Source organism: Eucalyptus grandis, chromosome 5 (genome assembly GCF_016545825.1).
Source record: "Eucalyptus grandis isolate ANBG69807.140 chromosome 5, ASM1654582v1, whole genome shotgun sequence".
In the NCBI taxonomy this organism is placed as follows: Eukaryota; Viridiplantae; Streptophyta; class Magnoliopsida; order Myrtales; family Myrtaceae; genus Eucalyptus; species Eucalyptus grandis.
In genome coordinates this window covers 29,633,205-29,654,736 of record NC_052616.1, presented here as the reverse complement: position 1 = coordinate 29,654,736, position 21,532 = coordinate 29,633,205, and the positions used below count along the sequence as shown (strand labels likewise).

Sequence of the window (21,532 nt, the reverse complement as noted above, 5' to 3'; positions counted from 1 at the left end):
CATTAATATGCAAAAAACATGGTCATTTCGCCTATAAATTTGTGTTATTTAATGCTTAAAAGTTGTGTTTAAGATAATTTTCGGAATCATGAAGTGCTACCAAAGAGCTTTCAATAATAATTTCCAACCACACTCATAATCATTTCGTCTTCTTGATCAAATAACATGTAAGGAATTCAATATGACATATGCCCACTAGATAATCCATTAAGAATATATCTTGAGTTTGAGTCTATAAAGAAACCTCAATCGAAGTAAAAATTCCAAATCCATATAGGGTTCATATTTTGATATATGTACAAGTAAGTGGGATACTTTTCACATTCGAGATGGATTCCTAATTTGAGTCAACCAATGACATAAGAATATATGAAAATAGTATTTCTACTAGATTGTTACACACCAAAGCAAATAAGAGAAGAACGAGTTGTTTTGAATAAGTTCTCTATAAGAGATTGTGAGATTACTTGTGGGTTTACTTTAAATGTAACTTAAGATAGAGAAACGCTTGATTGGTTGAGAGATTTTAACTCTGTAATTTTTCGTATTCATAATAGATTTCTTTATAATTGGCTCTTTTTGTAGAGTAAGTAATAACACTTAAATTGAACCACGTAAATCCCTAATGATCTTTATCTTATTTCATTAATTTAATTTGCTACATTTCCTTCTCAAGTCATATTTAAATTGTCTTCTCCATTATTTCAGAACAATATCATTGATTCGATTGGTCAAGTTAACATTCTAAATACATTGAACATACATCCATCCAATCAATTATTTGAGGACAAAAGTCTTGAACACACCAACCGTATCGGGGACAAAGGAACAAGAAAATCACCAAAACGCAAGACACGAGGCCTAGGAAACCATGGCATTATTTGGAAGGAAAACACATGGGGTGCTTGCAATAACAACAACCTTGAGAGGACCCAATTTTTTTTTTTTCTTTTTGGTCAGAAGGGGACCCTGTTCACTGGCCCTTGATTTTGATTCATTTTTTTGTCTCTGATTCTTAGGGTACTACTCTTGGTACGGCGGAGGAAGAAGACAAAACTCAGCTTTTTTTTATTGTTGGGTGAATATAAAGGCAAGGGCAGTTTTGTCATTTCACGGAAAATTATTGCACTGGCCTGCTCGTCAACCTCTAGACATGAGCATGTGACCCACCCCTACTGCCAACAATAATGGAGGCCCATCAGCCAACAAAAGCTGGCAGCTCAACAAAACAACAAAAGTTCTGGTCAATTTATCGTGCCTATACTTTAAAAAAAAAATTTGCACATAATATAATATTCATAGGCAGAAAATAAATTAACCCTTTTCCTATGAACAGTCAATATTCCAGAAACTAATCTAATAAATTTGAAAAAGATTGTTCTCGTCATTCGACCAACGATCAAGTTTCGGGATCATTTCAAAAGCACGACCAGGAGAGCCAAAAAAATGTGATTGATGATTTTAGAAATGTTAACGTAGAATTTCTCAAATCTGAGTCAAGGGTAATATTCAAATGGGAAAAAAGAAAAAAAAAACAGGGGACTGCAAATGCCAGATGTCGTAGCAGTTACAAGACAGTACAGAGAGATCATTGATTGCAAGAGAAGTGAGTTGATGCCGTCTTCTTTTTATTTCTCTTTAGCGTTGGGGAAGGAAGGAAGTAGCTTCAAACAAAAGCTAAAGAAAACTCGGGATCAGCTTCTGCATCATTTCGCCATACTGTACCTGCAGTCCCACCGAAAGCGCCGTCCTTTCTCTGTCCTTTTCCGAAATATTATCCACCCCTGCCTCTCTCTGTCTCTCTCTCTGTCTCTCCTTTCGCTAAAGCTCTCGGCTTTCGCCTCCATATTATTCTTCCTCCATGTTGCTTTTTCCCCTTTCGTTGCTGGCCCCGTGAAGTTCAGATCTGTGGGGCGGTTTGAGCCTGGACGTTTGAAGAGAAGTTCAGTCCATCCTGAGAAGGACAAGTTGCAGCAGCGTCTTTCCCACTATGTTGGGCCAGAGAGGTTAGAGTCAAGAGGTGGGATTTGGGTGAAAGGGAAGCCTTTTGGTGTGAATTGTCAGCGTGGGTATGTAGAGTTTTATGCACTGGGGAGACAAATTCTTTTTTAGAATTTTCTCAAATCGGTGGAGTTCTGTGAATCTTTTCTCCTGTGCTGCTGTACATCAGCATCGTTGTTGGGTACTCCTCCATTCGGGTTTTTCTTGGATTTGAAAGATTGTCGCTGGTGGGTTTTCGAGGGGAATGCAGATGGGAAAGTTGGCAACTTTGGTTTTGCTCTATGCAGTGTCCTTCTGGTCAATGGTTGGAACTGGGGAAGCCCAGTTGAAGACTGTCCTGATAAATTGCGGCACGAATTCTGGCGTTGATGTTGATGGCAGGAGATGGGTTGGTGACTTGGCCGCTAACAACAATCTCACCATTAGTCCCGCTCCGGTGGCCGACCCCGCGGCGATGAGCGGGAATACTTCCTTAGGTCCGATCTACGAATCCGCCCGTGTTTTCTCAGGTGGATTGAACTATACCTTTCAACAAGTCCAGGGGGACTATTTCCTCCGGCTTCATTTCTGCCCGTTCGCCTTGGACAATCACAATGTGAATGAATCCGTGTTCGATGTCGCGGCGAACGGTTTGGGACTGCTGTCGCAATACAGTGTTTCGACCGATATCGCGACCAAGAACATGGAATTGCAGCGTTCGGGAAGCAACATTTCATCCTATCTGATCAAGGAGTTCTTCCTCTCCATCGGTTCGAACGAGCTCGTCGTCGAGTTTCTTCCATCGAAAGGGTCGTTCGGGTTCATAAACGGACTAGAATTGGTGGCGTCGGAGGATAACCTGTTTGCCGGCGCAATCAGTAAAGTTGGAGGGAATAGCGCGAATTTGAATGTGAGCGGACGGGGTATGGAAACAATGTACAGATTGAATGTTGGGGGATCTCGTATCAATCCCAGTGAAGATCCGGATCTCCAGAGGACATGGGAGGTCGATACCGGCTACATGACCAACGTCGACGCCGGCTCTCAAATCAGAAACAATTCGAACATTACTTATGCATCGTCCAACGACTCGTCGGTAGCTCCCCTTCGCGTGTATGAGACGGCGAGGACCATGTCCAACAACCAAGTTCTTGAGAAGAGGTTCAACATGTCGTGGAAGGTCACGGTGGATCCGGGCTTCGACTACCTGATCCGGTTACATTTCTGCGAGCTGCTCTTCGGACAGCCCAACCAGAGGAACTTCAGGATCTACGTGAACAACAGGACCGCGGCCGATAACTTCGATATCTATGCCCGAGCCGGAGGGAAGAACAGAGCGTATCACCAGGACTATTTGGACGCGGTCTCGTCGAGGGTCAACACGCTGTGGATTCAACTCGGGCCCGACACGGCCACCGGGGCGTCCGGAACCGATGCTCTGTTGAACGGTCTGGAGATATATAAGCTGAGCCGAAACGGAAATCTTGCCTATGTAGTTGCATCCAATCCAGCTCAAAACACGGCGAACAATTCGAAAGCTCGTGTTCTCTTGGTTGGAATCGGAGCCGGCGTAGGCTCTGTACTGATCCTTGCATTCGTAGCTACTATCGTCTTCCTCCTGTGGAGAAGGCGGAGTCGCAAGAACGGCGGTAAAAACAACGCCCCTGGGTGGCGGCCGCTCTTCCTTCACGGGGCCTCATTGAATACCGCTAATGCCAAGGAAGCGGCGGGAACCAAAAACCAGTTCGGATCTGTCGCCTCGACGAGATTGGAGAGGCGATTTACGGTAGCAGAAATTAGAGCGGCGACGAAGAACTTCGATGAGAATATGGTCATTGGAGTAGGGGGTTTCGGAAAGGTGTACAGAGGCGAAATCGAAGACGGCACCCTCGCCGCCATCAAGCGCGCCCATCCTCAGTCGCAGCAAGGCCTTGCTGAATTCGAGACGGAGATCGAGATGCTCTCGAAGCTGAGGCATAGGCATCTGGTTTCCATGATCGGGTTCTGCGAGGAACAGAACGAGATGATCCTGGTGTACGAGTACATGGCCAACGGAACTCTGCGAAGCCATCTCTTCGGCAGTGATCTTCCGCCGTTGAGCTGGAGGCGGCGGCTGGAGGTCTGCATCGGAGCTGCGCGAGGACTGCATTACCTTCATACCGGAGCCGACCGAGGAATAATCCATAGGGATGTCAAGACGACCAACATTCTGCTCGACGAGAACTTCGTGGCGAAGATGTCGGATTTCGGATTGTCGAAGACAGGTCCTGCCCTGGAACACACCCATGTTAGCACTGCAGTGAAAGGGAGCTTCGGATACCTCGACCCTGAGTACTTCCGGCGACAGCAGTTGACGCAAAAGTCCGATGTGTACTCTTTCGGGGTCGTGCTATTCGAAGTCGTCTGTGCTCGGGCTGTCATAAATCCGAGCTTACCGAAGGATCAGATAAACCTTGCCGAATGGGCTTTACGATGGCAACGGGAGAGATCGCTCGAGACCATCATCGACCCGCGTCTCAGGGGACAGTATTCGCCGGAGTCGATGAAGAAGTTCGGGGAGATAGCAGAGAAGTGTCTCGCCGACGAGGGGAAGTGCCGGCCGACCATGGGAGAGGTTCTGTGGCACCTGGAGTACGTCTTGCAGCTCCACGACGCCTGGCTGCGAGCGAACGACGAAGGAAGTTCCTCCCTCCACGTCGAGAGTTCGGAAGATCGCCAGGCGGGAGGAGGCAGCGGCGGCGGCGTGGAGGAGAGACGAAACCCGCTGTTTACAGCGGAGGGGAACGGTGAATCCGCCGCCGGAGATGATTAGAGAGGAGGGTTTCCACCGGGCAAGGAGTACAGACCGCGTATCTTATTACATTCTTTTATACGTTATTCACTATTCATTCCAATTCGTTCCGCTTAAATTCCAGAGCACCTGTAAGCGCTCCTAATTGAACATGTTCTAAGAATCTCGGCCTGAGGAGGGTTCGAGTCGTAAGAAAACCGAGAGTTTTCGCGCGTAATCTATTGATTTTCTTGCATTTGATCTTTCGATCATCGGTTCATGTCTGATTCAGTGCTGTTCCGGTGTTTGAATACTTCTTGGGTATCACTACAAAGGAAGTAAAGCTTGAAGTAGCTAAAGAAAACTTCCTAGCAAACGATGCTTTTGGACTCGCGTGCCAATTCTGAAAGGCCTGTTTCCAGCTTCGCCTGTCAAAGGTTGCTGTTTTCGCCCTGCTCTTCCTACAAGCTTAAGAAGAAAGAGTCAGTCCTCTTCTCCTCCGGCCCGCACCGGAGCCAATGATGCGAGTGCGGCCGCGGGAGAGGGCGAAGATCTTACATCGCCGGCGATGTCTTTGGGACCTACATTTGAGTTTCCACTTGCAGCGCTTCTCGTTCTACGCTTGTGCGAATAACTGACGTCGATTGCCTGCTTTGAGCGTGTTAACAATCGTTTGTAAACAGATCACGGGGGCTGATGATGGGATGTCAATGGTTCGGTACGGTTGTGGATTTTCAAAAATCCAAGGCGCCCAGCCGAGCCGAACCGAACAGGAAATCCAGTTCAATTCGATTTTTCATTTTTGTCCTACTTACTGGAATTGAACTGAACGAGAAGTGAGAACGAATAGAGATTTTAAGTTGGGCTTCCAATTTTTATTGAGAATTTTGGTTCCGCTCAGTTAACTAAACCAAACCGAGTCAAAATAACTCAAATTGAAAAAAAAAAATGGTTATTTTTCCATTATCCAAAGTGAAAAACAAACCAAACCGAAAATGCACAAAATTCCAATTCAATTTTGAAATGATTTTTCAATCCGGTTCGGTTCGAGAACCCATTGACAAGTAGTTTAACTAAATCATCCTTTTTTACCATTGTTTGGATGTCAAAAGTGATTTTTTTTTTTTGGTAAAGGTAAGAATTTATAAATAGCTATAAATCAATGTACACAAGATCGGTGCCAAAACTTTAATTCACAACATGTCTGAGTGGAAGGGAGCCAATGTAAAAAGAAGACTCCCCAAAAGAAGTGGGAGACCAAAACAAAAACAAAAAACAGGCTAACAAAGCCAGAACAAGTCAAGGCGGAAAGGGAAGCCAAAACCGGCAGTCTTCAAAGCGGCCAACAAGCAGCCGGGCGTAGAGAGCAACCGGAAACAGACCGCGTATTTTATTACATTACCGGTGACGTCTTTGGAACCTCCAGTTTCGATTTGAGTTTCCACTTGCAGCGCTTCTCGTCCTACTACACTTGCGCAAATAACTAGCATCGATTGCCTGCTTTGAGCGTGTTAACAATCATTTATAAACGGATCATAGGGGCTGATGATGGGTGTCAGTGGTTCAGTACGGTTTGATTCGAATTTTCAAAAAATCCAAGCAGCTGAATCGAACCAAATCGCGACCCAAACCGAAAATCCAGTTCGATTTGTTTTTTCATTTTTTGTCCTACTTACCGGAACGAATAAAGATTTTCAGTTGGGTTTTCAATTTTTATTGAGAATTTCGATTTTGCTTGGTTAACTAAATAAAATCAAATTGAAATAACCCAAATTGAAAAAAATGGTTATTTTTTCTATTATCCAAACTGAAAAACAAACCAAAATGGAAATGCACAAAATTCCAATTCAATTTTGATATGATCTTTTCGGTTTGATTCCATTCTGACAACCAATTGACGAGCGATTTAACTAAATCATCCTTTTTTACCATTGTTTGGACGTCGAAAGCGAAATTTGCGCTCAATAATGAAAGAAAAGTAAATGAAGCTTTTTTTCTTCTTTTTTGGTCGGTAAGTTACTGAAGTTGACATCAGTTCCCTTTAGGGTGCGTTTGGGAGTGGCCTTGAGAAGCCACTTTGAGCTGTAAAGATCCTTGGGGCAATGTAGGGATGTTTGGTAAAAAATTTCAACCCCAATTTGGAGAATGCCAGCCTTCTCGGCATGCTAAGTTGAGAGAGTAAAATAAAAAAAAAAAAAAATTCTTTCTAAATTATCTTCATTGGTTTTTCATTTTTATCCTCACTATTCATCATCTTCTTCTCCATGAGCAGTAGCCGGTGAAGGGCGGGCAATTGCAAATCGCCTAGACGACCATTCGAGGGAAGCCACTTGTCGCCTGGGGTGGCATAACCACCGGGCCATCTAGGTTGCACAAGGTCTAGGTCGCCAACCTTGCATTGCAACCCAAATCTAGGGGCGGCAAGGTCGTGGGAGGACCTTGCCGCCCCAATCTAAGTCGTGCAACCTCACAAGAGGTTGCGGGGCGGCAAGGTCCTCCCACGACCTCATTGCTCCAAATCTAGGTCGCAACAAGGTCACTAGAGGTTGCGACGGCATCACGAGACCTCGCCATGACCTAGATCTGAGGGCGGCGAGGTCCTCTCGTGACCTCGCCACCCCAAATCTAGGTCACCAAAGGCCGCCTAACCTCAGGCGGCGAGGTTGTCGAAGGTGACCTCCAACGGCGAGGTCGTAGGAGGTCGCCCAACCTAGTCGTCTTCGAGGGTCACCTAAGTCAAATGTCGGCCATCGGCAACAAATTTCGATCGTCGACCTCGAGCAACCCTCTCCTGCTCTTGCCATTCAATTTTCTTTATTTTTCTTTTGATAATTTTTTTTTTTTTTATAAATTTCGATCGCCGGGCAGCCACGCTCTTGCCATTCAATTTTCTTTATTTTTCTTTTGATAATTTTTTTTATCACAAAAAGTCCTTTGTAAATATAGTTTTTCCAAACACTACTTGCATTCTGCAAAGCCTCTCTTTAACTCAAAGTACTTTGCATTTTTCTGATGGCTTTTCCCAAAAGTCCAACCAAACGGACCCTTAGTTCCAGTAATAAGTAAATGTATAGTCACCTCTGCCCTTGTCACTTCTTACCCAAGCATAAAAAATGGCGTCCGATCGGTTCGAATCTACTTTTGCTTGCCCTGTTTAAAAGAGTTTCAATGAATCAAATGGTTTGTACGTGCTCTATAACATGAAGTGCGACCGCTGTCGCCGACGAAAGAAGGACCAGAATCAGAAATTAAAATCTTCCGATTCCGTCGTTCTTAACAGTACCCTTCTGAACCATCAACCATGTACAGTTTTATAGCCTGTTCCGTCGTCCCCCGGAAAAGAAAATCACTGCCACCTATATCCAGTCGTTTCTTACGTTAGCTCTTTGTCCACTCTATCTTTCGTGCCATCCGATCAAAATCTGTACAGTCTGCGAAACCCATCAATCGCAAGATTTGGATGTCTCGCTGTTACTCCATTCCCAAATGATATTGTAAGGATGAACCAGTTCCTCGTCCTCAATGCGCTCCTCTTGCCAAGGCAATCTTTTGAAAAGAGCGATCTGTGAAGCGAACCCAGGTTCGCAGTCAGCAGAACCACCGACACCACTAAACTCGACGCTGTAGTTGTGCCTTGAGGCCAAGTTCCTTGCCCACGAGCTGAATTGCTCTCTGGTCCACTCAAACTTGTGATCGTGGTTACGGAATCTACAAGACTCTGACTGCCCTTTCCCCTCCTGCGCCTCCTCTTGGCTTGGCAGCTCAGATTTCTGTAGTATGACGTTGTATTCATAGTTTGGTGTGGACACGATCAGAACACTGGGCCGAAACGAGCTCAGCACAAGATCTCCAAATAAAGATGCCTGATCTTCCTCCATATGCTCGATCACCTGAAGCATTTCAATGGTAAGTTTCAGATAATAGTTACATCGAGCAACTGAATCTCCTACTAAGAAAAAATACGTTTCTCTTTGCATGTACTAGCATACTAATGTCCCAAGAGCAAAAGCACTCGAATCTTCAACAGTGACGTGTGTCGTATGTTGTGAACATTCGGCAAACTCAACGACACTACAGGTAATGTACTTCAATGCAACATAAAATCGTGAAACCAACTGATATTAAAGTACTAATGAGAGAATCTAAACTGTACCAACTATCTACCAGCCACAACCTTTTGTAAGTACTTGCAGCTACCAACTCACTCCTAATACCCATAGAACTAAAAGTAACACGTCAGACGAACACAGTAACTCTGACTACATTAAAGACGCTGCTTCTGCCTCTGGCGGATGCAGTCAAGACCCTCTTAAGTATTCAAGTACTCCTTAAGTGGCTCTGTTCCCTGAGGGCAAGCAACTTTCAGAGTTAGCAATGGACTGGATTTAAGTACTTCTGGACCTCGTGCTCACCATTCACGTTCAGTTAATAGTGATACGAACTATGATAGCTAGGCAGAAAACTTCAATCACGAAAGGAGACCTTGAAATTACTGGGGTTTCTAGGACTGGGAGTTTGAGGATCCATCTAGATGACAGTCATAAAGAGTAGTAAATCATGATTTCATTGGGTCTAATCATCCTCATTTCGTAATCCGTACAAAAATGGCCTCCTATGCAGGTTCACCGCAATACAGTTCAAAAAATGTATAGCCATTTTTGTAAATTAAGTTCACAAGTCATGCAATTCCCACGGCATGCTCATACACATTTAAACACGGAAATTCTAACCTCTTTATTTCTCATTCAATCTTTTACCCGTTTAAGAGTTATTTAAATGTGCAAAACATGATATGTGTGCACTGCAAGAACTTATAGGCATGTACAAATATAACTCTTTTTTCAGGGAACAACCATGTAGATAAGAACTCACAAGTTGCATGACACAGGTCAGTTGCATAAGTTATGAAAATTAATCACATTTATTAACAAGACATTTAATAGATACCGCATCATGTAACCTATTTGATAAGCAATTTATGTTAGCATTGAGAGATTTGACACAGTTAATAAACATGTCACCTTCATACCATCAAAGTCAGTAAGAACCCTCAAATTGATCCATTTGATATTCCTATCTCAACTAAAATGATTATGACACAAACACCAATGCTAGCTTTAAGTTTCTAGTCCAAGGCCAAAACCAATTACATAAACATTTAATGTAAGAACAGGCACTAATGAAACAATAGTAAAAGTCGAAGAAGGGAAAAATCAAGAAGGACGAAAGTGTTATATCTGCTCAATTTTAAAAGAAAAAGGAAAGGTCAGGACGTAAGAACTTTCAGTATGAATAGAAAAGATGAGACAAAGGTATGCATCTAAAGTCTAGAACAAATGTAGGATGCGGCTTACTTTTAAGAGAAACTTCTGTAAGATTGCAATCCAGAGTCAAAATGGTCATCATCCAAAACTGGTGTATGCAATCAAAAAATTTAATTATCTCACTTCCTGTGAAGAACATGCATCTTTGCATGGAGCTTTTTCAGTTGAACACTCCTCATCTCCTCGCATTCAACTTCAACTAGCTTGTGGAAAACAGAATAGATCTTCGCAAAGAGGAAATTAAACATCACTAAGTCATACCTCTATCATAAATTTCACAAGTGCATTACTTTGCATCAACAGCAACAGAAAAGATGGGCATGAAGTGCAGAAAAAGTAAACGAACGTATAAAATATTGAATTCGAACAGTGAAGGCAACAGGAAAGACGACAATAGTTATAGAAGGAATAGCAGACACTCAAAAAATTGAACTCCACATTATTACAAGGAGAACAAAGAACTAAGTCATACCTCCAGGCAAGTGCCGATATCAAAACCACGCATACGAGAATCAAAGACAATGATCGAACCATAATAAAGTGTTGCAGACTCGATGCCTCTGCATGGCACATCACCATCTAAACTTTTGCTTAACTTCGAGTGCAATACCTACATAATAGAAGATAAAAGACCCCCCAAAAGACAAGTTATCAACAAGAGAGTGAACAAGTGCCATCTTGTATGGTTAACTGATGAATAGAAATGCAACATTCTACTGTCCTCGCTGAAGTATTATATAAAACATGACACAAAAAGTTCTGAAAAATGAGAGGAAGCATTTAAGTTGAAAGGTGTTGCAAAATCAGTTAGGTGCAACTTCCAGGATGGTATGATGGTTTGTTTAGCAAGTGGAATTGACCGCCTAGTGGATCACAAGAGACTTGGGGAAACTGGAGGATTTAACGTTTATAGTCATTTGGAGGGATAGGTTGCCAGAAATTAAACAGCCGCACACAGCAGCAGTGGCAGCATTGTACTTTTATGGATTGTGGAGTGTTCCAATCTTGTTACTTCTTGCTGGCAATTACAGAGGAATATTTGAATTTGAATGGTCAGACTTTTGTTATAATTTTAACAGGTCTAAATTCAAGCATAAATGAAAAGCAAAACAAAAATTATGCACATGTTCAGTAGAAATATGAATTCAAGTTGTATAATCATCAACTTCATAACAAACCTTGGAATTAAAAAAATTCTAATTAGAAAAGGTATCAAATCCTGTTTTAAATGACCATGAATCTGATCATTAGCCTATCTGAAACCACTTTAATCCATGTTGCTACCACTCAGAATTTTCTGGAACAGGAAAAGGCCCTTGTTACACATGAAACAATGCACGATTGTACATCAGCAGCCCAAGTAGGAAGATGAGACTCTATGATGATGATCTAGATGACCAGAAGCACAACTTCACCTAAAAATGCATGAACAGATGCTTCTGAAAAAATTTCAACTCTCAAGTTCTTAATTATGCAGAAGACAACAATACAAAAGATCTGCATAGCTTAACCTATATAATGAAAAAAAGGCCCAGTTATTTATTGTTGGTTAATTATCCATTTGGATTTCTCTTCATATGCTTTTGAAAATGACAAAAAAGACATAAAGAATATACTCTTCCTCTATGTGAGTACATGAGCAAGCAAATCCTGATTTTCTGCATCTCATAGTTGCAGATGCAAATCTACTAGACTTTTATTGTCATCATGTAGATAATTAGAAGACCAAAGAACCATCGTGACATTTACCAAATGATTCTAAATTCAGGACATGAAAACTGGTTCAGTACCATCCTAAGTAGACTAGATTCTGCACAGTTTTATTTTATTTTACTTTTTAGTGGATGTGAACGAAAGTAGGTTTATCCACAACATCCCTCTAATTTTTAAACAACTGTCTTTGTAAGAGAACTCAAAAAGAAATGTGGTTTTAAATTACAAAAGAAAAATGAAGAAACCTTTGCTGCACGACTAAGACTCTTGAGGGAGAGGTCAACACCAACAATCTTTCTCAGTGAGGTTGGATAGTCCAACAGGGATTCCAGCAAACTTCCGGAGCCACAACCAAAATCAACCTGCAAAAGCAAGTCGAGAAGCTAAATATGTACTGTCGTTCCAAAATTAGACAGTTTTGAGCTGAGACAATGTGAACTGAACAAGTACCAAAGTAGTTGCATCAGATTTCTTAATGTGTTCGACAGCATATTCAACCCGTTGCTTTGAAAGGGGAGGGCTAAAAAGGGCCTGCTCCATCCTGTCCTCCAGGGGCTCTGATACCTTCAATAAGGTGATGCAGTATTCCAAGCGACATATATCTGTAACATCAAGAACATTGGACAAAATGCAAGAACCAATCATTATCATATGAATAGCTCAATCAGGCGATGCAGTATTCCATGCTGCACATATCTGTAACAGCAAGAACATTTGACAAAATGCAAGACCCAATCATTATCATATGAAAAGCAGCAAAGGAGCGGACAATAATGCAACAGAATGAAGTTCAAGTTACCTGTGTTAAACAGCTGCTTAGAACAAAAAACAGCTTCCAGTTGATTTTCTTAGAATTCAAGGGTTAATGAACTAAGTACAACATATCTGAAGAATGAGGTTCTTGTTCCAACGAAGCAATCATGAACCATGACAATGAAAAGAAAAGATATCATGCCGACATGACTACAAGTCAACCAGGCTGTTTTCATGAGATAAAAAGGAAGAGTAACTGACTTGAGTTAATTAATGAAAGTGCCCTTGCAGAATCATTAGCAGCGGCCAAAATTAGCTCTTGGGAAGGCAAATCCACCAAGAAAAATGCAGACTGACCAACAGACATCTGAGCCACAGCTGTTTCAACATGAGGATTAACTGCTCTAGCCCCTAACTCAAATTCAAACTCATAAGCACTTTCAATAAGTTCCTTTGTATCCCCAACTTCTGTCACCAAACATGCTGAATAACATATGCATGCCAATGACCCATTAGATGGACAGATGCCTGATTCTGGCCCTTCTATCCTTAAAAGATAATTTTCATGTTCTCCTATGGCTTGTGGAACATCAACACAATTGTTGGCTTTAATTGTTCTTTGCTGGTTGAGGTACATGGCCAAGCAGAACTTAAATTCCTTAAACAAATGTTGGGGATTAAACTTTACATCCAGTGCATCAGCTAATGAATTAAGCTTCTCCAACGGCATATTAAAATCCTGAAAATATGAACTCAACCAGGAGAGAACTTTCAGAGAAGCATTCTGGATACAATCAGTCTCCTTCCTGCAAGAATCTTTAGGAGAACACTGCAATATCAGATCCTGTAGCTTTGACAATACTTTTACTTCACATCTGAATTTGCTCATTGATTCCAAATTTTCATCATCACCATGATTAGCAGCATTTTCATTTGCATGCCCTGTGCCCTCTGTCAATTCTGTAACTTTCAGCTTCTTTTGTGATCCGGACAAGTCAGACAGTGCTTTTACAGGATATCTTGAAATAGTGAAGACAGGTTCAGACAATCGATGCTGACGACAGAATGTACAGAGAATTTCCCTTGGGAAAGCACCCCTCCAGTTACTTTTTATTGTGAAAACAACTGGCAACTCTGTGGCAATAGTTGACTCTCTAGACAATTTGTAAGGTCCACTCGGTGTCTTATAAATGAGCATTCTGCACAAGCAGTTACAAAATGGATTGCATTAGCATGTGGGAGTTACAGAGAATGAATGATGCAAGTTTCATGATAATCTAGAAGCTATTTGCCTCAACTTGGGAAAAGTGTGAACACAATTCCTAACCTATTTTCGCATTACAACTAAAACTGTCTAAAATTGTTTTGGCAAAAAAATTTTGCCCATCCGAAGTACCTGTAATATGTCTTCAAGAATACATCTTCGTGAAAAAGGTCTTTGGACTTCCATGTATATCCAATTGATGCCATAATTGCACCACCATATACCTCTTGACCAGCTAAATAACTAGCCCTAGCATTCATAGAGCCTTCGAAAATATCAGGTTTCTTTCCATTCAGTTCTGATGATGGCTCCACAAACTGCAAGTCAGACGCAACAAAATACAATCTTGTCTCGGAAGAAGATTTTCCTATGGGACTGTCCACCAGAAAATATACAAATTCAGTAGATCAAAAATTATCAATGGACGTGCTATTTCAAGAAACAGCCCCCCCAAAAAAAAAAAAAAAAAAAAGAACAACTCCTTTCCTTCCTTTGTTTTTTTAATGGGGCGTGGGCAGGTAGTAAGGGATAAGTAGATTGAACTTACCGTGAGACTAGGATCTTAGAAGCATCAAGTAGACCAAGCTTTTGTGCAATGACATCCAAGTAGTACGCAGACGAGGAAACATTTAAAGTTACAGGCTTGATATCCTCATTCAATGAACTTGGAATCAATAAGGCCTGAACACATACACAACCAAGGGTGCAAGATTGTTCAAGTAACAATGGCTCTATAACCTCAGGAGGGTAGGGATTTTGCCTCCGAATCCAAAGCTGTCCTTCAGTAGCAGTAATTAGGGTAGGTAACGTTGCGGCAGCTTGTAGAACAAAAGAAATTACCAAACAGGGATTTGACTCCACCTTAGGATCAATTAGTTTACATAAACTACTGATCTTCCCATCATAAACAGCAATCACAGAAACAGGGACTGAACCGTAAAGATCGCCTTCTCGGCTTAAAGCAGCTTTAAAGTGACAACTCAGCGGATGTTGAGATGCAAGGAACTGTAACATAATGAACAGCTTGTCAAATGTGTGTACTTGGTGCCAAGAATGAGCAAAAAAGTTCCACAGCCAGATAAATGAAGTTGTAGAAAAAATAACATGCATACTACCAGTTGAATTTAGGACAATTGCCCCCCTAACCCACCATCCCCACCATTCTTAACGTGATTAATCTAGAAGGACAATCATGACCAAAAAAAAAAACTTAGAAGGACAATCAGTTCTTTTCCTTTTCCTAGTTAAAAACAGCCCAATAATGAAACAGCAATAACATTCATTATGCAACTAAAATTACGGCTCCAAGCTCAAATGAATGCTAATGATCAGCAAAAACACAAAATCTTCAGATAATATAAATGTGGCAAAGAGATTAAATAGACAATGTAGATCATGTACAAGAAGCTATTCCAAACATGTTTTTAATGCAACGATGCTGAAATGACATATTGCCATCTTCTAATCAGCTTATTTGAGGCATTACTGCATCCTTAAAAAGTTACAAACCTCATTTGAGAACAAATATGCAACCCGAGTAACTAAATCCTCCCCTGCATCATCTACATTGGGCGTGTGCGTTGAAGGTTGAATGCCCAACTGCAGAACAAGACACAAACAAATTAGAAAAGAATTCACATAAGAAGAGACTAATCTAAAAAGCAGTAAATCTCAAACAGAAAGCATAGTAAAAAAGTAAGGTAAATCAGAACTCATTTATCCCACTCATATGAAAACTTTGGCCAAAGCCATGGCTCTCAAATGTGTAGGTAGGACACTCCACCACTACCTGAACAACACATCATTGGCAAACCCATTCCCAATGCCCACGCTATGCTCAACTCAACTTTGTAAGACAAAGTTAACAAACTTCATGATCACCTTTAGACAACTAGTCAAATAGCAAACTTCATGATCGCACTTAGACAACTAGTCAGATGATGGTGCATATATTCCACAAGACAAACTAATTTGACAGATGGCAACTAAATTGTTGGTTGGCCACTAATCAACTGTTTCAGCTAATGTTCCAAAGAAAGGATCTCCCTTGTATTGAGGAACAGTGCAAAGTCTAATCATAATTTCATGTCTGAGTGTTAAATGAAATCAATGATTTATTAGGATTTAAGCTCCTCATTTTCATAAATACACTTAACACCTGGATATTGACATCCTGAGAATGATGATTAACTCAGTCAGATGCAATTAGGAGTCCTTTACTCTGTTTCTGGATTTCAGTATCTTTCTGGGCCCATTTATCCAGATCATAGTTTGTGGAAATAATCACATCTTTAGACCATAATTTGCATTACATTATAATGTACGGAAAGCCCAAAAGTTTGTGCCAGGATCATTCCTAATGCAAACCATATTATACTTTGCAATGCTTCCTCAGATTACATAGCCCTAGACAAAATGGTAGAGAACAGGGGTACTCTTAAGAGCAAATTTTATCCACATTGATCTCCATTGTAAAACCAGATGCACGAGCGGTAATTACATCCAGTTTCAAATAGCAATCCAACAGAATTCTGTTACTACATATAAAGCATATTGAAAGAATACACTCAACATACATATCGAGATGAATGTATTTTTGAAAGAGTAATTCATAGAACAGCTATTCAAAACAGAAATTGCTGGTGGAGGGAAACTAAGGGATGAAAGCTAGCACACTTTACACCGACCAGAGACAATACCAGTAATAAGCAATCCACACAGATTCCCAAAACAATTCATGAATAACAAGAGAAACTAGAATTCTAACTTTTGAGATAAGAGAAACAAATATTGCATTTAACTATAAACAAGGATTATATTTAAAGCTCGACCACACTTAACATTGCTTTGCACTGAACATAAAACGCCCACGGTGTAAAGTAGCGCGAGGCAATTGCAGACAATGTGATCAAATAAGAAATACTAGTGCGAAATGGACAACCTTCTGAATGGCCATCTCGGCAGCGGCTTGCTCGGCGTCCTTCTTCTTCTTGAAAGTTTCAGAGACAATGGAGAGTTCAGGAAGGTTCAGCCGACAGCGAAAGAGACTAGGGCCCTTCTGTGGGATGTACAGTCCAGGACACCCATTCTGAGCAGACTCCTGGACTTCCTCCACTTCATACGAAGCTCTGCTTCCATATTTCTGGTATATGACAGCTTTCGGCGTGATCGTCGTCTTCCTCGCCTCCGGAGCTGCGTCGCCAGAGGTCCCCATGCAATAAACTCCTGCACTCGGAACGCGACGGTACCATGAGCGATTCGCACAAAAACCGATACGCAGAGAAACAACTGACGCCGCGATCAAGTGCCGACATCGAGCGTGCCTACTCTCCTGCGCCGGTATATTCAGAAAAACCGAACACGAAACTCGATTCTCCGACGAAACGACGCACGAAAACAGCGAGAATTGCGGAGAAAGCTCCCGATTGTCTCCGGCGACGTCGGGCGGGCGGCTCCGCGGAAGCGTCGCCACGAACCGTTCCGGACCGGAAATAGCGTATCCGCTGGAGAAAGCCTAAAGGAGCATCGGCTCGAGAAACGCCGCGGAAGAAGACACCGAACGAGAAGGTTCCGACTGCCGTTCGAAGCGGGCGAGCGAGAGAGAGAGAGAGAGAGTCGTTTCTACCTTTGCGATTACGGAGGAATGCGCATGGAGGAACTTCGCCGGAGGCTGGCGGCTATCGAATCGGCCGGCGGCGGCGGCGGACGGCGGCGGACGGCGGCGGGCGGCGGGCCGGCGGCGGAGGAGAATTGGCACCGTGGCTGCAGCGTGACTGTGGCTGTAACTGTTGAGAGTCCAGGGAGAAGGGAAGGAGGAGTGTTCCCTTTTTATATTTGTTTTATTTATTTATTTAGATTTTAAATTTAATTGGGGGCGGTTCGTTGAGAGGAGAGGGGACGCGTGCTTCTCCGACGCGGAAGGCGCGCGTGGCGGCCAAGCACCTTCGGGCTGAAGGCCCTTTTTTTTTTTCCTGCAAAAGGACTAAAGGGCAAGGAAGTCGCTTCGTGGGCCCCACGCGACGCGCCGCTTTATGTGGATTCTTTTTCTCATATCTTATTCTGATCCGTTCCGTTGCGTTTTTAATTTTTGAACTTATTAATGAAGTTACATAATGAATGATCTTTGGATAAATATCTGTAAAATTGGAAATAATAGATACGTAAAGAATTCGTGTGTTTGCCAGTTTTTTCGGAAATTTTTTAGTATTTTACATCAATTAATGACATGAGGAATTTCTATTGACCACATTCTTTATTAAGCTTGCGAATAAAAATATTTAGTTACCTACGATATTCTTGAAAAATTTGGGGACATCACTCGTTAAAAATTGATGATTGAGATGATGGGTGCTGATAATTACTTTCCGTGAAAATAAATTCTTGTTTTCTTGCTCGATAAGTTTGAAAATATAGAAGCGAATCAATATCACATTGGCGAACATAATTTTGGCCCAAATCCAATCACTGTGAAACTCGATTCATCAATACGATTAGTGTAAAGCGCATAAAATTTATAATTCCTTGACTAATGCAAAAAAAAAATGAGGAAAAAGAATGATGTGGAAAACATATTTTTTTAAGAGAAAGTAAAATTATAAATAGCCCTAATCCTTCGACAGAACTTAATACTTATGACCCAAAAAAAAAAAATCATTGGATTGAATTAACAATTGGATAAGTTAGTAGACTGATGAAATAAGAAACGAATGATGCGGAAGAAAAAGAATCTCAAATTCCTCTTACTAAACTTATTATTAAACTATTAGTCATCTGACATAAGAAAAGAATAACGTGGCAAATAATAATCTTAAGAATTTAAATAGTCAATAACCCTTATCAAAATCAACTATAGATTTTAAACATTGCAACACTATTAAAATTAGACGAGAACAAAAATACACACTAATTAAAAATCAACTAGTATTCGAAAAATGCATGTAAATCGGAATTCGACAAAAATGTATACTTGTAAAAAAATTTACTCTAGGGTTTTACTCTTAAGTTCATCTTCACCCAATTCAAAAACCAGAAACTAAGCTCCGGCCCTCAAACTCCACGAGCAATGCCCTCCGATTTCTAAGCTCCACGAGGCATGAGCAACAACCATCACTTCAACCACGACCATTGGATTTTAGACATTTATTTTGAGAATGGTTGATTTGATTTTTCTTTTTTGGTCGAAAAAATTGTTGGTTTGATTACTAGGTGTTAGATGTGAGATTGTTAATTTGGATAAGATAAAACTTTGATCAAGAAAAATCGGGTTAAATTCATTTCTAATGTTCCCAAAGAGTGAAATGTTCATTGTTCTCCTTTGTGGGTTTTTTTTTTTTTTTTTTTTGAACCTCCTTTGTGGGTTCTGAATTGTCAGTTTTTTGTTTTTTTCTTTCTTGGGAAATTGGCTTTACCCGGCGCGTTTGAAACGTTAGTAGGAATGTGGAAGTAGGTGAAGGTGAGGGTGGCACTTCAATGCTACCCTCCTACATGTATGGTGAATTTTTTTTCTTTTTTGTCAATCTACCCATTTTAATGTATCAAAGATTTTACACTCAATTATTTTCCTCAAAAAGGCAACATGGGATGGATGTAAGATGACCCACGAAAAATTTTGGTTTTTACCTAGAAAATTCCATCTAGAACGGATTGAGAACACAATGGACAAAATCCTGAAATCTCTAAAATTCACTTCCAGGTTCTCTCATTTAAAATCTATCATTTATGAAATTAATACATTTGTGTCATATTGACCCAAAAAGTCTTAAATTTATCATAATTTGGAGCAAATTTGGCAAAAATGTGGCAATCTAGAATAAATGTGGCATAGGTATACTAGATTTGGATTTTTATGACAAAAATTAGTTTGAAGTAAATGTGACATGAGCATAATAATTCAAGGGTTTTTGTGACAAAAATTGGTCTAGAATAAATGTGACATGAATATGCCTAATTTATTGTTTTTGGTGATATTAGTGGTTTGTTTCAATGATCCCACTAACATCCTGTCAAGTTCTCATGTTTGGTCACCTAAATTTATTGATTAGATAAAATAACTTCGGATCCCAAAATATGTTGAAATTTCTTATATCTAATAGACAACACAAGTAAAGGACGATATATCCTACCTCTTATAATGTTTATCATTTCGACAAAAGAAATAATGCTTATCATGTGTAACCAAAGTAGATTATATATAACAAATTTCTCATATTTAAGAAATAGGAATAATATACAGTGTCATGCCAGGGCGTAGTAAAGGGTTCACCTCTGAGAAGAAGCGAATCCTGCAAGGTGGTCACCTCTTTGAGGAAGCGACTCCTCGATTTGTTACACAAGGTACCCTCTGTGCTTTCTGCTTTTATATATGCTGCCACGTGTCAAGGGATTTCATTAGGAAATACTAAAGACATTTTATAATTTATTTAGAAAGCTCAAATTATGTTGCAAATAAACATTTGTGAGGGATCTAGTTGAAAATATTAATAAGAAAAGGCCAACATAAGAAGGGGCTTAATTTCGATCAGCCGGGAGGAAAATGCTAATTAGGAAAAACTTCGGTATGAGATCGTCGCCGGAGCTTCAATTTTATGTATAGGGGTTGATCTAGTACTGTTTTAGATGCTTGGTTGGAGGGATTCGAAGAGAATGGAAGGGGATAATAAGGGCGATTCGAATATTAATCTAGACCTGTCAAATGAATGGGTGGGTTGGAATTAGATAGGTCAAAATAGATGAACTCAAATTGACCTATTTAATTGATATTGACACATTTTCTTTTAAATTTTGCCATGCTTTCCTTTTCTTTCACGCTAGCTAGATGATAATAAAAAGAAAAAAAAGAAAAATTGGGTACATGTGTGCTTGCGATGCCCACTGGAACTTGCTTTTTCCAAAAGAAGGCAAAGTGGCGCTCGATAGAGAACCAGCTACAACTTTATACACCTTGCCACTGTCCGAAACCTTTTATCAAAATGCGTCAAAAGATGGATCTGTGTCAAGTCCATATTTTAGTTGGTAGTTGTTTTTTACGGCGTGAATTAGCTTGGTTGTAAAATTTGGAGTGACCCAATGTAAGCTCAATCCGGCAAAAAATGTGAGTGGTAATATGGATGGGCGAACCCATTCTTGTCACCACAATTCACTGGCTTTAAGGAGAGAGAGAAAAGACAAATGGTTTACTATGAATTCCAAAAAAAAAATTAATAATAGAGTGGTCGAGACAAAAAAATCAATGTCCTCAATTTCTCATCTCTTCTAAGCACCCTTACGAAACATTATATGTCAATCGATTTATCATTTTCTTTTCCTTGATAATTGAAGAGTGTGTTTGTTTTGCAAAAAACAATTTCTGGAAAACGTTTTCCTCATTTTCCAAATTTGGTTGTTTAGGAAAATGAGTCAACGGAAAATGTTTTCCTAGCTTAACTAAAAATGTTTTCCTTCCAAAACTTAAATTTAAGAAAACGATTTCCTTTTGAAAGAACCGGAAAATGTTTTCCAAAATGTTTTAAGGTCCTTGCTTGGTGAAAAATTTATTATTAAAAAGAATTTCTAATTAAAAATTAAAAAATTTGTTATTATTATATCTTTTCTTTTCTTTCTTTTTTTTTTTCTCTTGTTTTCTCTTTTCTTTCTTTGCCTGTGAACGTAAACCCTAACTCCTCCTCCCCTCTCTCCTTCTCCTTCGCCCCCTCCTTTCGTCACCACCGCCTCCTCCAACCCTAGCCCCTC

At 40.6% G+C, this 21,532-nt stretch overlaps 2 protein-coding genes across 2 annotated transcripts; one reads left to right on the top strand and one right to left on the bottom strand.

The window, feature by feature from the left end:
- Positions 1-1,656: 1,656 nt before the first annotated feature.
- Positions 1,657-5,045, top strand: LOC104425582 (probable receptor-like protein kinase At1g30570). The gene has a single exon (XM_010038306.3). The coding sequence runs from the start codon at positions 2,246-2,248 to the stop codon at positions 4,790-4,792; it is 2,547 nt and encodes an 848-aa protein (XP_010036608.2). The 5' UTR covers positions 1,657-2,245; the 3' UTR covers positions 4,793-5,045.
- A 2,827-nt stretch (positions 5,046-7,872) lies between these two features.
- LOC104427561 (small RNA 2'-O-methyltransferase) lies at positions 7,873-17,529 on the bottom strand. Its single transcript, XM_039314096.1, has 10 exons — positions 17,430-17,529; positions 16,746-17,029; positions 15,314-15,403; positions 14,352-14,809; positions 13,937-14,179; positions 12,802-13,739; positions 12,238-12,389; positions 12,033-12,149; positions 10,547-10,684; positions 7,873-8,640 (listed from the first exon to the last, which is right to left on the bottom strand). The coding sequence occupies exons 2-10, from the start codon at positions 17,016-17,018 to the stop codon at positions 8,194-8,196; spliced, it is 2,856 nt and encodes a 951-aa protein (XP_039170030.1). The 5' UTR covers positions 17,019-17,029; positions 17,430-17,529; the 3' UTR covers positions 7,873-8,193.
- Between the last annotated feature and the right edge of the window lie 4,003 nt (positions 17,530-21,532).